Source organism: Chelonoidis abingdonii, chromosome 11, assembly GCF_003597395.2.
Source record: "Chelonoidis abingdonii isolate Lonesome George chromosome 11, CheloAbing_2.0, whole genome shotgun sequence".
Taxonomy (NCBI): Eukaryota; Metazoa; Chordata; order Testudines; family Testudinidae; genus Chelonoidis; species Chelonoidis abingdonii.
This window is the reverse complement of record NC_133779.1, coordinates 60,674,091-60,688,723: the sequence shown is the minus strand read 5'-3', so window position 1 is coordinate 60,688,723 and position 14,633 is coordinate 60,674,091. Positions and strand designations below refer to the sequence as shown.

Sequence of the window (14,633 nt, the reverse complement as noted above, 5' to 3'; positions counted from 1 at the left end):
CTCGCTGTCAGCAGGCCTGGGCAGATGGGGCATGAAGGTACGGATGGCTAAGTAAGGTGACCACATAACAGTGTTTAGCCCACTGGGTCGTCTTCAGCCCATGCACTGTGCTTTTCAGGGACGATGGGCGAACATCCTCCCCGCAAAAAGTGGGGAATGTCGTAGGAAGAGAGCCTGAGATGAAAGCCCGTGTATCAGAGGCCTAGTCTGAGGCCCGAGGCCTTGGCTAAAGTAGTGAAAACTTTGCTGATATAAAGCGAAGTTAAGCTGTGAGCAAGAGGCAGGCCCTGCTCACAGGACCTGGCAAGCACAGGGCTAACCCCACAGAAACACACATTCCTAAGTAGTGCTGGCGTAAGAATAGAGACGCAAGCACGTTCCAGAAAGGTGGTACCCAGGGCTGCTCGGGGGGGGGGGGGCAAGTGGGGCAATTTGCCCCAGGTCCTGGGCCCCGCAGGGGCCCCCATGAGAATATAGTATTCTATAGTATTGCAACTTTTTTTTATGGAGAAGGGGCCCCCAAATTTGCTTTGCCCCAGGCCCCCTGAATCCTCTGGGCAGCCCGGGTGGTACCCGAACACCTCAATACCAAACACATCCCCCAAAGAGAACCGGAACACGCTGACCCAGCCGAAAGATAAGGGCAGGATGACAGGGTGATGGAAAGAGATGTTTTGATTGAACCAACGTGTACAAGGTAATGGATGGCACCCAAATATGTCAGGAGTGATGCACAACTTCTTTGTATCGGTGAATAAAGACACAGAGAGAGAGTCTTTGGCTGGCTTAGGAGATAATGGAAAGTCCCATCCTGAACTGAGCTAGTCCATTGCCCCGAGCATACCTGTGTTAGGGTACCTGTGACCACTGAGCCAGGGCCTTAGCACCGTGCTTCGCTGACAATAAACCTGACCAAGTGCCTTTGCTACGAACCGAGTCTGGGCCGTTCTCGTGAGGGCTGCTGAGCCGGTTGCCTGCGCCAAACTGGGGGATCTGAACCAGAGCGAGATGGGGACCCCACGCAGGGAGAACACACGCACGCAGCCGAACATCTGATGACAGCGAGGATAGCGTATGAGGGGCAGTCATGCTGGAGGGACTACACAGCACGTGGCCAGGAAAAATTCCCCGCTGTCGCCAATTTCCTCCTGCCGTAGCCACATGGTGTCGAGGTGCTTCCCCTTCGCCTCTGGGCTTTCCGACGGTCTTGACCCCCTTCTCAGGCCTCACGCTGCCCGGCCAGCGGTTGGTTGGGGAAACCGGGCTCTCCCGCTACACTGGAACCTGCCACCAGTGCCACAAGCCACTCCAGCCTGCCGTTTCCTGGGGTCGTCCAACCCAGCCTCACTCACGCTTGGCTAGGGTGACTAGAGGGCAAGGGTGAAAAATCAGGACAGGGGGTGGGGGGTAATAGATGCCTATGTAAGAAAAAGCCCCCATACTTGGGACTGTCCCTACAAAATCGGGACATCTGGTCACCCTACGCTTGGCCCTTCTAAGTCTCTTCATCTCCTATGGGCTTTTCCTCCACAGTCGCCCCTGCTGGCCATCCAAATCCCGCCCTTCTCTCTGGGCCTGCTCCAGCTCAGTGGCTGGTCTACCCTTCCTGGCTGCTTGCCAGCCTCCTCCAGGCAGACTAGGCCCCAGCGCTTCTCCCTCGCCGTGGGCTCCTGCTGGTCCCATGGAGCGACTGCTGACTCCTTGCCCACAGTCCCCTTCCGCTGCCCATTTCCCTTCTTTCCTCCTGGCTCTGCCAGTGCAGCCTGCAGCCATCTCAGGCCCACACTAAGCTGTTCAGGACCTGAGTGGAGCACACACCCCACCACACTGCGACACGCGATACAATGTACGTAAGGGAACACGCAAGACAGCCAACTCTGCACACAGGCTAGATTCAGGCGCCGCATAATTCAATTTGTTTATATACAATTTCGCTGGATAATATCGCTCTGGATTTTTACGGTTTTTTTTTTTAATCATTTACATGTTCACAGTTGTGCCAAATTATTTGTCTGACACATTTTCCTCTCCCCATTTTTATCTATTTTAAATATTTGCAGTAGCAGGAAATTGGGGGGGAAGGGAGCAGGGGACAAATGGGGCAATTTGCCCCAGGCCCCGAGCTCTGCAGGGGCCCCCACGAGAATATAACATTCTAGAGTTTTGCAACTTTTTTTTATGGAAGGGGCCCCCAAAATTGCTTTCCTCTGGGCGGCCCTGGATGGGAGAGGCAATAATCCTTGCAAGACGAGTGATACAGCTTATGCTGGAGGCTCCCACGGGACAGAGAATGAAGCCTGCAAGCGTAGGTGGGTTTTCTGGGTTATAAACGCTGTTGCTGTGCGAATCCCGCTGTGCCCAGTGACTGTGAATGAACAGTGCCGCACCTCGCGGTGTTGAACGGCAGTGGGTGCACAAGGGGTCTCACACATGCACGGCTGGACTGGTTTTTCTGAGCAAGCCCCAGGCTGGATTGTTAAGTGACCAGGGCCCGGCGGGGAGGGGATGAAATCTGCTGTGTGTAGGTTGACCAGACAGCAAGTGTGAAAAATCAAGACAGGAGTGGGGGGTAATAGAAGCCTATATAAGAAAAAATCCCCAAAATCGGGACTGTTCCTATAAAGTCAGGACATCTGGTCACCCTAGCTGTGTGCCGCAAACAGAGCTGGGCTTGGCCTTGCCAGAGGAGGAGAGGAGCCGTGTGGGTCCCTGCCGGGGGTGAACCCTGCTTCGCGGGTGAGGTGCCCGGTGGCACAAGGTTAAACACGCCTGCAGCTGGTAAATGAGCAGTGGGCTGGGCTCAGACAGGGCAGGGGGCGGAGGTTGTGGGGATTTGCTGTGGGAGGGGCACAGGGGAGTTAATTCCTTCCAGCAGGGGTGGATGTGCACAATTACACACACACACACACACACACACACAGAGCAGGGCTCCTTCCTTCCAGCAGGGGGCAGCAGCGACACACACACACACACACACACAGCAGGCTCCTTCCTCCAGTCAGGGGCAGCAGTAACACACCACACACACACCACACACACACAGCAGGCTCCTTCCTTCCAGCAGGGGCAGCAGCAACACACACACACACACACACACACACAGAGGAACGAAAGTGAAACCTCCAGCCGGCGGGTCGCCCCCGGCGTGGGACAAGGCAGATCTGGCCCACTCGGGAGTAACCACGGGGACGGGGCAGAGATCAGATGGGGGCCGGGAAGGAGCGGGGCCGGTGGGGCAGCTGCAGGGAGGGGAAGGAAACGGGCTGGGGCAGAGTGAAAGGAAGCGGCGGGGGGGGGAGACAGGGGGAGAGCCGCGGGTGTGGAACATCGGGGCGCGAGGTGAAGAATGGGGGCGAGACAGGGGGTAAAGGGGTCGGAATGGGGAGCAGAGGGAGGGGGAGCCGGGGGTGGAATCGGGGGCAGAGGGAGGGGAAGCGGGGAGCAGAGATGGGCACAGACTGAATCAGAGCAGGGCAGGGCCCCCCCCCAGGGCGGGGACCCCCCCATCCCTCCTTCCACCACCCCAAATGGGGTGGCCAGAGAGTGACCGACCCAGACTGGCCGGGGGTGGGGGGAGTGGAAACTGGGGAACCCTCCCCCCCTTTCTGCCTGAACCCCAGGGATGGGGGCCACGTTCAGGAGACGTGTGGTGATGATGTGGGTGGGAGCAGGTGAAGACCGCAGCCCAGCAGTGCCCTGGCCTGGGCTCCTGGCTTTTGCCCACTCCCCAGTGGAAGGAGGGATCCCATTCCCTGTCCCCCACCCCCCAGCCAGCCAGTCCCCTGCCATGGGCTGAAACCGGGTCGGCAGCCCCTAGAGGAAAGGCCCCCATGCCCCATTCCCTGCCCCCTTGGGCCAGCCAGTCCCCGTGCTGGGAGCCAACGTCCCCAGAGGGAAAAGACCTCATGTCCTGTTTCCCTACATTAACCCCCACTTTTGCATTTCTCTGCCCCCCACCCCAGCACTCTCCCAAGCCCCATGGCTGATCAGACCCCCCCAGAGAGCGACCGGCGTCCCGTCGACTTCACGGAAGAGTATGACATCATCACCGATGAAGACATCGCGGAGATCAGAGACGCCCTGGAAGGGGGCCGGCTGGACGAAGCCGCTTCGAAGATCGTGGAGAGCCTGGAGGACTTGGAGAAGGCCCAGCTGCACATTGCCGTGACGGGGGAGTCTGGCTCCGGCAAATCCTCCTTCGTCAACGCCATCCGCGGCCTGCGAGACGATGACGAGGGAGCGGCCGCCACGGGGGTGGTGGAGACCACCACGGAGCCGACACCGTATCCCCACCCCAAGCACCCCAACGTGACGCTGTGGGACCTACCGGGCATTGGCACTCCAGACTTCCAGTCCCATACCTACCTGGAGCGGGTGGGCTTCCCTCGCTTTGATTTCTTTATCCTCATCGCCTCCGAGCGCTTCCGAGCCAGCCATGTCCAGCTGGCCCAGGAGATCCAGAAAATGGGCAAGCGCTTCTACTTTGTGCGCTCCAAGGTGGACGCCGACCTGTACGCAGCCAGAAAAAGGCGGCCGGTGAGCTACAGCGAGCACGGGGTCCTGACACAGATCCGGGATGACTGCTGCCGGCGGCTGCTGGCCGAAGGGGTGCCTTCCCCGACTGTCTTCCTCCTCTCCAGCTGGGAGCTGGGCAGCTACGACTTCCTGGCGCTGGAGGAGACCTTGGAGAAGGAGCTGCCTGCTCACAAGAGACGCGCGTTCCTCCTGGCTTTGCCCAACCTTTCGCTGAGCATCCTGCAGAAGAAGAAGGAAGCCATGCAGAGGCAGATCTGGAAACTGGCCATCATCTCCTGCGGCGTGGCTGCTGTCCCCATCCCGGGGCTCTCGGTGACCTGCGACGTGACCATCCTGGTCAAAACTCTCTCCGAGTACCGCCAGACCTTCGGCTTGGACGACGAGTCGCTCTGCAAGCTGGCCGAGAAGGTGGGCAAACCCGTGGAGGACATCAAGGAGGCCATTAGGTCACCTCTGGCCAGGGAGATCTCCAGGGATCTGGTGCTGAAGTTGCTGACCAAAGCCGGAGGGGGAGCGCTGATGTTCATAGAGTATCTGGCCAGCACGGTGCCACTGTTTGGGTCCATGGCGGCCGGGGGGATCTCCTTCGGAACCACCTATTACATGCTCCGCAGCTTCCTCGAGGAAGTCGCCAGGGACGCCCACAATGTCCTCATCAAGGCCTTTGAGACGGATGTTTGAAGAGGGATGTGAAAGTAGAATGAATTATATTGTGAAAATAGAAAGGATTAAAGAAATGTTGTATGTACCTTTAAGCAGAAATAAGAAATGTTGAAATACAGCTGCGAGGAAAAGAAACATTAGGCATAAACAAGGGTGCTAATGGCGAAAATTAACAGAAGATCGGTAATAGTTAGTAAGGAAATAAGATATGCCTGCCTAGCCCAGATAAACTAATCAGATTCTGCTTCCTTTCTTATCTTGCTAAGTGCTTGCCCTTTTAGCTGTATAAATAAGATAATGTGAGCACCATGCAAGACACAGACTATCTGGGTGTATTAGCAGAGCGCTGTGCTAACAAAGCAGAGTGGTCTGACAAACTGAGAGTCCTGAGTCTAACTTTGACAGGGACCAGGGAGCCCCGCGGTCGGGGCGAGGGGGGATCTTGGCCGTGGCACTGAGCTTAGTCCACCGGCCATGGCAGAAATCCCCACACAGGAGAGATTTCGAAGCCGGATCCTCAGCGAGAGTAAATCGGTGTTGGGCTGATGGACGCTGGCTGGGGAGTCAGCAGGTATCAGAGCAGCATGTGACTCGCTGGCCTCCACAGGCTCTCCAGACCTGTCCCCGGGGCACCTGGTCCGTGCCAGCTGTGAGGTCTTCCCTCACGGAGGGGGAAAGCAAACCAGGGGGTCATGGGAGGCCACGGAGTTATTTTGGGGCCCTGCAGGGGGCGCCTTGCTGCTCCCTGTGGAGGATTGTGGGAGCTCAGCACCCCTGGTCTGGGATCAGCCTCGCTTTGGTGCAATCAGGGAACGGTTCAGGAAAACGGGATTGTTTTGCGAGTAGTTGATTAAAAAACTAACTTTAAAATTAAATGTAGTTTGTGACGGTGGGGTAGAAAATGGGAGCCAGGACTCGGGTTCTATCCCTGGCTTTGAGAGGGGTCTAGTGGTTACAGTTGGGGCACGCCGGGGAGGGGAGAAGCCAGGACTCCAGTGGTTAGAGAAGGGAGGGGGGTGGGAGGCCAGGACTCCTGGGTTCTCTCCCTGGCTTTGAGAGGGAACACAGTGCTGACTTCACAGTCTTTCCACAAAGGTCTAACCTGAGCCCCCACTCAACCCACTACCAGCATAGACGGGCCCGTTGCTCTGACACGTCGCAGGTGCCCGACGCTGGGCAGACGGGCCCGTTGCTCTGGTGCTTTGCGGGTGCGATACCAGGTAGACGGGCCCGTTGGTCAGATCTGGAGGTGGCGTGGGGGGGTCCACACGAGGTGCTCTGCCCCAATGCACCTTCTCCAGGTGTTAACAAAATCCACCACAAAGTTAGTGCCCAGCTTGAAGCTCTCTTTATTAGCAGAGGTGGTGTGTGTGTGGGGGGGGGGGGGGGTGGCACAGCATGGAGGGTCCTCACAGAGGGGAGACCCTATGGCCATTGTAGGGGACCCCAGTATGGGGTCAGAGCATCCCATGCGGCAGGGACAGTGGGAAGGGCAAAGGGGGTGTGAATAGGGGAGAGGAAAGATTCTTCCTTAAGGTTGTGTGGACGAGATATGGGGGAGGGAAGAAGAGATGAAGGTGGGGGGAAAAGGACAGAAGGAGGGGGGAGAGATGAAGTTGGGGGGGAAGGAGGGAAGGGTGGAAGGGGGAGAGGAGGAGAGATGAAGGCGAGGGAGGACAGAAGGAACGAGGGATGGAGGGAAGGAGAGATGAAGTTGGGGGAAGGGGGAGAGATGAAGGGGGGAAGGAAGGAGGAAGGGAAGGGGGCGAGGAGGAGATGAAGGGCTCAGCTCCATGGGGCACTGGTTCAGGACTATGGCCCTGCCCTATGGTTCACCCTGCCCCGATCTTGCCCCATGGCATCGTGGGGGGTGCCTTCTCAGCCCTGGGCAGGCTGGGAGAGTCAAGGACCCCCGCCCCCCCCAGTACCTCTGGCTGGCTGGGGGAGCTCTGATGACTTTAGGGGGTCAGGACAGCTCTGCCCCAAGTGCCCTCTGGGAGTGGGATGGTGGCCGAGGAGGGGCATCCCTCCCAGACTCTCATGCACCGCGCCTGGAGCCAGCGACCAAACAGCACTTCCAGGCTGCCCAGCAGGCCCCTTCTGCCCCAGGAGGCAGAGGGCGGGGGCCTCGGTGTGGCCCCCCAGTGCGGCAGCTTCTTGGGCAGCAGTCGCTCAGGCCAGCAGGCGGCTGTACTCCGAGAGCGCCGAGGATTTCTTCACCCCGTCCCAGATCCGGGCCGCGTAGTGGAACCTGCCGGGGGCGTGCACAGCATGTGGGTTAGCGCCGAGTTGGGGGAGAGCCCCCACCCCCTGCAGCACAGCACCCCGAGGATATGAGGGCCAGCCCTGCCTGCCAGGGGAGAGCCCCCCTCCCCCCTCCCAGCAGCACAATGCCCCCTATGACATCGGGGCCAGACCTACCTGTGACAGCACAGCCACCACCCCACCCCCTACAGTACATCCCCAAACCTACTTACCCATAATTCTTTGCTCCACAATCTCCTACCCAACTTGCCTACCCATAATCCCCTGCTCCCACGGCTGTATCCGGCCCCTCACCAGTTCTTCTCCGTCAGGATGGTGTGGGAGAGCTGGGGCCGCGCCATGGACATGATCTGGCTGCGCAGCTTGGCCATCAGCGACTGGAAGCTGGGGTGCCCCTTGTACCCGGGCAGCAGGGAGAAGAGCGGGCCACCCCCAGGAGCTGCAAGCACAAGGGGGGAGAGAATGACAATAGGGCTGCCCCGAGGACTGCAGGGGGGCAGAGGAGGGCACTGCCCTAGGGACCGCGCTCAGGGACTGCAAGGGAGCATATGATAGCACCGCCCTAGAGGCCACGCCCCAGGACTGCAGCTGCCTGCACCCCAGGCCAGGGGGAGGAATACACACAGCGCCCGCCACCTAGGGCGGCACAGAGGGACGGCAGGGTAGGAGGACTCCGGGGGCGGGATCCCAACTCCCTACCTGCTCTGGGGAAAGTGTCGTCGGTGTCACTGTCTGCGAACGGCAGGAGGAAAAGATTCACCTCCGTGTCCAGGTAGTCGTAGGGGAGGCCAGGGAAGATGTTACACTCCAGCATGGAGAGAGTGCCTGAGAGACAGAGACACGTGCCAGCTGGCCCCAACGTGGTGCTAGGGGGCGCTGTGCTGCAGGGACGGGGTGGGGGCTCTCCCCCGGCAGGCAGGGCTGGCCCCAATGCCCCAGCGCGGCACTAGGGGGCGCTGTGCTGCGGGGACGGGGTGGGGGCTCTCCCCCGGCAGGCAGGGCTGGCCCCAATGCCCCAGCGCGGCACTAGGGGGCGCTGTGCTGCGGGGACGGGGTGGGGGCTCTCCCCCGGCAGGCAGGGCTGGCCCGATGCACCCAGCGCGCATAGGGGCGCGTGTGCTTGCGGGAGGGTGGGGGCTCTCCCCCGGCAGGCAGGGCTGGCCCCAATGCCCAGCGCGGCACTAGGGGGCGCTGTGCTGCGGGACGGGGTGGGGGTCTCCCCGGCAGGCAGGGCTGGCCCCGATGCCCCAGCGCGGCCCTATGGGGGCGCGTGCTGCGGACGGGGGGGGGGCCTCCCCCGGCAGCAGGGCTGGCCCGATGCCCAGCGCGGCACTAGGGGCGCTGTGCTGCGGGGACGGGTGGGGGGCGCATCCCCCGGCAGGCAGGGCTGGCCCCGATGCCCCAGCGCCTGGCACTAGGGGGCGCTGTGCTGCGGAGGGGACGGTGGGGGCATCTCCCCGCAGGCAGGTGCTGGCCCCGATGCCCAGCGCGCGGCACTAGGGGGGCGCTGTGCTGCGGGGACGGGGTGGGGGGGCTCTCCCCCGGCAGGCAGGGCTGCCCCGATGCCCAGCGCGGCACTAGGGGGCGCTGTGCTGCGGGGACGGGGTGGGGGCTCTCCCCGGCAGGCAGGGCTGGCCCCATGCCCCACGGCAGGCACTAGAGGGGCGCTGTGGCTGCGGGGACGGGGTGGGGGCGTCTCCCCGGCAGGCAAGGCTGGCCGCCAAAGTGCCCCAGCGTCGGCACAGGGGGCGCGGTGCTGGGGCGGGGGCAAACGGGGTGGGGGCTCTCCCCGCAAGGCAGGGCTGGCCCCGGATGCCCAGCGCGGCACAGGGGGCGCTGTGCTGCGGGGACGGGGTGGGGCTCTCCCCGGCAGGCAGGCTGGCCCCCGGATGCATGCGGGCACTAGGGACGCGGTGTACTTTTGAGGTGAGAAATCACACCCAATAGCTTCAGCCATTCCGTGGCAAGCTCCAAACCCCCAGCACTTCCCCTGCAGGAACTGGGCCATAGCTCGCGTCCTGGAACCTCAGGTGTCCGGAGCCCGTTCACCCCACCCCCAGATGGGGGGAGCCATGGGAAGGCTTACCCTTGTATTCAGAGTGCGAGTGATCATGAATTTTTAGTTCGATAACCACGTGCATGATTCAGGTTCCGGGACAGAAATTCTCCCACTGGCTTGTTCTGCAGGAAAAACTGAGCGAGGGGCAGAGAGGCCGGAGGGGGATGGTGGGAAGGAAATTCAGCCTGACATACACAGCAACAGACCAACCCCCTGCTAAATAACTGGCCCCAAATTAACCAATGGGCGCTAGGGGCGATGCGGCTAGGGAGCAGCGGTGGGGGCTCTCTCTTGCAGTTCAGGCTTGCCCCGATGCCCCAGGGTGGCTCTAGGGGGTGCTGTGCTGCAGACAGTGGGTGGGGAGGGGGCTCTCCCTTGGCATGCAGGGCTGGTCGCCAATTCCATGTGGCATAGGGGCGCTGTGGCGGAGGGGCAGGCGCTGCTCACCGAACAGGGGATAATACTCCGTGCCTCGTCGGTACCCGAGGAGCCCGGTGGACTCGGCTGGGGGGGCGTGGAGGTTTCAGCCATCTCAGCCGTTCCTGCAGGAAAAACCTGCCGTGGGGACACACAGGGAGCTGTGGTTAAGTGGGGAGGCTGGGGGGGTGGGCCCTGGGCTGTTTAGTGCCTGTGGGGGGCAGGGGAGGTCCACTGTCCCTGCTGGAGAACGGAGGCTGAGAACCTGGCAAACGTGGATTCACAACATGAATGTGCGAGCCTGGATGCCCATGCCTCCAGCAAAAGCCCTGGGGCCAGATCAGAAAGAGCGGCAAGCCAGCCCTAAAAGGGGAAAGGCCCCGTGCACATTTCCCATACCCTCTGTCCTGCGCCGCAAGCCAAACAGTCCAGCCCTCGGCTGGATGGGAGCCAGCGCCCTCCAGGTGAAAGACCCCATGTCCCATTCCCCACCCTCCTGAGCCAGCCAGTCCCAGCTCTGGGGCTGGACGGGAGCCAGCGACCCCAGAAGGGAAAGGCCCCATGCCCCACCCGCCGTCCCGCTAGGGCCCTGCTCACCTGTACAGACTGAGGTCGGTGAACCAGTCCTGCACCACGATGACCACGTGGCAGACGGTGAAGAGGAAGGCTGCGATCTGCAGGGACTGCGGGGAGCAGAGCAGCTGTCAAAGAAGGAGTCTCTGGGGTGGGGTCTCCCCCTAGGACCCGGCCAGCAAAGAGAATGTCCCCACCCCGCCCCCCAAATAGTAGCAACCAATCAGTGCTGTGTATCCCACTACCCACCACCTCCATCCCCCACACCCTGGGGCTGGATCAGAGCTAGTGTCCCCTAGACGGGCAAGGCCCCCTGTCCCGTTCCCCAGCTCCCAGAGCCAGCCAATCCCAGGCCCTGGGGCCGGATGGGAGGTGGGGGGCAGCAGCCTACCTGCATCTCCACGTAGGTGTGGGGCAGGTTGTACTCGGGGGGCAGCTTGCGGTCGTTGTTGATGAGATGGTCCAGGATGGAAGGGCTGAGAATCGGCTGGAGGGAGACAAGGGGCAGGGAGCGTTACAGTGTCCGACTGTCCCGAGCCGTGCGAGGTGCTCACAGGGACACACACGGAGCAGGGCTCGCCCCCGCCAGCAGCGGGCGACACACACATACACAGAGGGAATCACCCCACTGTATCCCTGCCTTGGCCAATGAGCGAATCCACCCACAGCCTGTAGCAATCCCCCATTGCTAGAGAGCCAGCCAGCGCCCCCTCCCCCCCGCCACCAATCAGCCCCCATCGACCGATGTGTCACATAGACCCTCTACTGCTCCCAGTCCAGGGGGCCTCGTCCGGCACAAGGCATCAGCCCTGAGAGCCGAGCTCATCAGGGTAAAAAGCTGGGCTGGCACAGACCAGCTTTGGCAGAGGTGGTATTGCACCAGGATCTCCATGCCCATTGCCACCAGAGGGTTGGCTGTGATGAGGGGGGTGCCCTCTGGAGAAGGGGGCGGGCAGGGACCTGGGTGTCGAGGAAGATGATGCGCTCCTGGGTGATGAAGAAGTCGATGCCGCTGGTCTGGTTCCCCCCGCGCTCCTTGATCTCCTGGCTCTGGGTGCGGAACACGTAGGCCCTGGATGGGTGGGGGTGAGGAGGAAGAGAAGGGTCAGTAGGATTGGGGGAAATGATGTGCCCCCTTGATCTGCTTCTTGATCCCAATCCCCCACCAACACCCTTCACATCCCACCTCCCAAGTCCCCCAGAGCCAGGAGATCAAGGAGCGCGGGGGGAACCAGACCAGCGGCATCGACTTCTTCATCACCCCACCCCCAACACCCACATCCTCTGCCCACCCTCCATCCCACCCCAACTTCCCCCTTTCCCCTCATGCCCCGGCCACTCAGCATTCACGCCCATTTCCCCATGAACATGTCAGATCCCGTGCAAGCCCCCTCTCACCCCACATACCTTTGATCTTCTTCAGGCTGGTTAGCCGACAGCAGAGACATCAGCATGGATTTGCCGGTGCCCTGTAATCCCAGCACCCCGACCACCAGCACATCGGTCTGGTCCAGCAGGTACTGCGAAGGAGAGAGAGCTCAGTGACTGCCGGCTCCCTGAGAACCCAGGAGTCCTGTGGAGCAGCAGTACAAGAGCAGGGACCAGCTGGCTCAAGGGGGTGGGAAATGGGCTCTTTCCCCTCTAGCGGGCGCCGGCTCCTATCTAGTCCCAGGACAGGGTCTGGCTGGCTCGGGGTGGGCAGGGAATGAGGCACAGGGCCTCTCTGCTAGGGGCTGCCAGCTCTGATCTGGCCTCACTAGCAGGGCCTGGGGAGGGCAGGGGGTCGCTGGGAGGATCTCTGTGGGGTGGGGGGCGTCCTGGGGCCAGGTACCTCGATGGCACTGTCACACCAGTTCATCTGATCGTCCACCAGCTTGATGCTGTGCTTCATCTTCTCTGGGGCCAGCAGCTTTGCCTGGCCCACCACGGCTGGGGGAGGAACAAAGAGACGGGATCAGAGAGGCTGACAGCCCAACCGGGGGCTTAGCTACCTGCTGCTCTAACTCACTGGAGAGAGAACCCAGGCGTCCTGGCTCCCAGCCCTTCCCCCCCAGCTGCCTGGAGGCTGGCCCCACAGCCCAGCAGGGCGGGGTTGGCTGCCATCTCGTGGTACGCACTGGTAACTACATGCATATTAAAGGACACCTGGTTCTCTTCCCACATCCCACCTCCCTGGGGTTACAACCCTCTGCCCCTTCCGCCTTCCTCCTAGCCCCGCCTTCCTCCTAGCCCCGCCCCCGCAGCGGGTACTCACGGTCCATGGTGCTGCTGGACGCCGTGGATCCCATGCCCCGGTTCTGGATCTGGTAGACGGGTTGTGTGGGGCGCTGTCCCTCCTTCTCCCCTTTGGCAGCAGCTGTGGGGAGCTGGGCAGCCCCCTCCGACACCCCTGCTGGGCCTTTGCCTTCCTCCCGTGACTTCATCAGCACGATGGGCTTCTCCATGGGGGGTGGGGCAGTGGCGGGTGGGGCTGGAGCTGGGGCAGGGGCCAGCTTGGACTGTGGGGATAATGAAGCTGGTAGAGACCCCATGTCCCATCCCCAAGCTGAGGACACAACCCAGGAGTCCTGACTCCCACCCCGCACTGCTCTAAGCACTAGACCCAACTCCCCTCCCAGAGCTGGGATAGAACCCAGGAGTCCTGACCAAGGTCTGCCCAGCTCATACTCTTACTGGACTCACGTATCCTGCAAATGGTTAAGAAGCGGTGGTGAGACACCCTTGCTCGGCAGCTGCTCTGTACAGTAGCTAATAGCCTACTGCTGCCGCCTGCTGACAGAGTAACTCCTTTAGTTTCACGTGGAGGATACCAGCTCTACTACAGCTGCCTGCTGACGAAGCCACTCCTTTAGCTGAAGCAGCAGAGTCCTGTGGGCTGGCACTGCTGGTGGTGGGTTCAATCCCCACTGTTGGTGGGGGTCACACACACGGGGTGGGTGTGACAGGCCCGAGGGGACAGCGTCCTTCCCGTGTGGGTCTTACCCTCTCAGCGGGCGGCTTGGCCAGGATGATGGGAGTCTTCTGCATCACGGACCCGACCGGCTCCTCCGTGGGCTCCTGGGGGAGAGATCAGAAAGGGGTGAGGGGGGGCTCCCCGCGTGGCCCCTTCCCCACCCCGCAGCCCTCCCCTGCCCCGTCACTCACCCGGCGCTCGCGGTCCCAGGGGCCATAGTCACGCTCTCGGCCCGGCCCCGACGGCCTGTGGGCCGCCCGGGGCCCAGGCTCCTTGTACCGCTGGTGTCCAGCCGGGCGCGGCGGTCGGGGCCATACAGGCCGGGGCTGCTGTGCCCGGAGTTCCACATGGCAAGCCGCCTGCGGCGGGCGGCGAGAGTCACGATCAAGCGACCGCGCTGTGGCGGAGGGACACGCGCAGGGTGAGGAGGAGGGAGAATGTGACAGCACCAGGCATTATTTCCCCAGTGGGGTGGAGAGATACCATACAAAGAGGGCGTTGGGACATTTCCCTGGTATGGCAATGGATACCCTTACATGTGTGAAGGCACACTCCTTGCGGACTATTTCTCCACACTGCAGGAGGTGATATCACAGAGAGACACCCATTACTGGGTCTATTTACTCGACATGTGAAGCACACCGGGGATTTAAACCAGGTAAGACAAAAGACACGGTGGGAAGACAGGCCAGTTTTCTCCTGCCACCAAATTATCCTTCCTGGCAGAAGGACACTAGCACAGAAGGTGGAGGATACTGGAGAGGTGGTGAACCACTCAGGACTATTTTACCCAGCCCAGTGGAGGAGCAAACCAGCACAGAAAACTACCTAACCTGCGCAGCAGCAGAGCCACGACTACTTTTCCAGCGATGTGGAGCGATACCATGAGAAGAAGAGTTGACAAGATGCTGAGGGGCAGAGGGGGGCCGAAAGCCATGGACCAAACTCCGACCCGAATATGCTGGAAACCACGTCAGCCCACCCCTAGCCCAGCCCCTGTGTGGGAACTATTAGCCCACGTGTGAGAAATATTACCTGCTCTTAAAGCGCTGGGTTATCAGACCAGGGGTACCAGCCCTGTGATGGATACGGGGCAGGAGTTGCTGCCGATAAGTTCCTCCTCAGCTGAGATTCTGGGGTTTGACCCACCCGAGGGAGCACCACTGG

General features: G+C 61.4%; 2 protein-coding genes across 2 annotated transcripts; one reads left to right on the top strand and one right to left on the bottom strand.

Moving 5' to 3' along the window:
* Positions 1-3,878: 3,878 nt before the first annotated feature.
* LOC116838203 (interferon-inducible GTPase 5-like) lies at positions 3,879-5,791 on the top strand. Its single transcript, XM_075071195.1, has one exon. It carries the CDS (start codon positions 3,979-3,981, stop codon positions 5,215-5,217), a length of 1,239 nt encoding a protein of 412 aa, XP_074927296.1. The 5' UTR covers positions 3,879-3,978; the 3' UTR covers positions 5,218-5,791.
* A 739-nt stretch (positions 5,792-6,530) lies between these two features.
* Positions 6,531-13,815, bottom strand: SMG9 (SMG9 nonsense mediated mRNA decay factor). Its single transcript, XM_075071395.1, is given in 15 exon segments — positions 6,531-7,450; positions 7,759-7,903; positions 8,164-8,289; positions 9,551-9,639; positions 9,641-9,657; positions 10,006-10,078; positions 10,538-10,623; positions 10,905-11,000; positions 11,474-11,585; positions 11,921-12,033; positions 12,345-12,442; positions 12,768-13,011; positions 13,496-13,570; positions 13,658-13,762; positions 13,765-13,815. Coding segments are annotated over 15 exon segments (1,509 nt in total). The 3' UTR covers positions 6,531-7,371.
* Positions 13,816-14,633: the final 818 nt, after the last annotated feature.

What these genes read in the sequence shown, in the direction of transcription:
- LOC116838203 (XM_075071195.1), top strand. Translation starts at nt 3,979, where the DNA reads ATGGCTGATCAGACCCCCCCAGAGAGCGACCGGCGTCCCGTCGACTTC.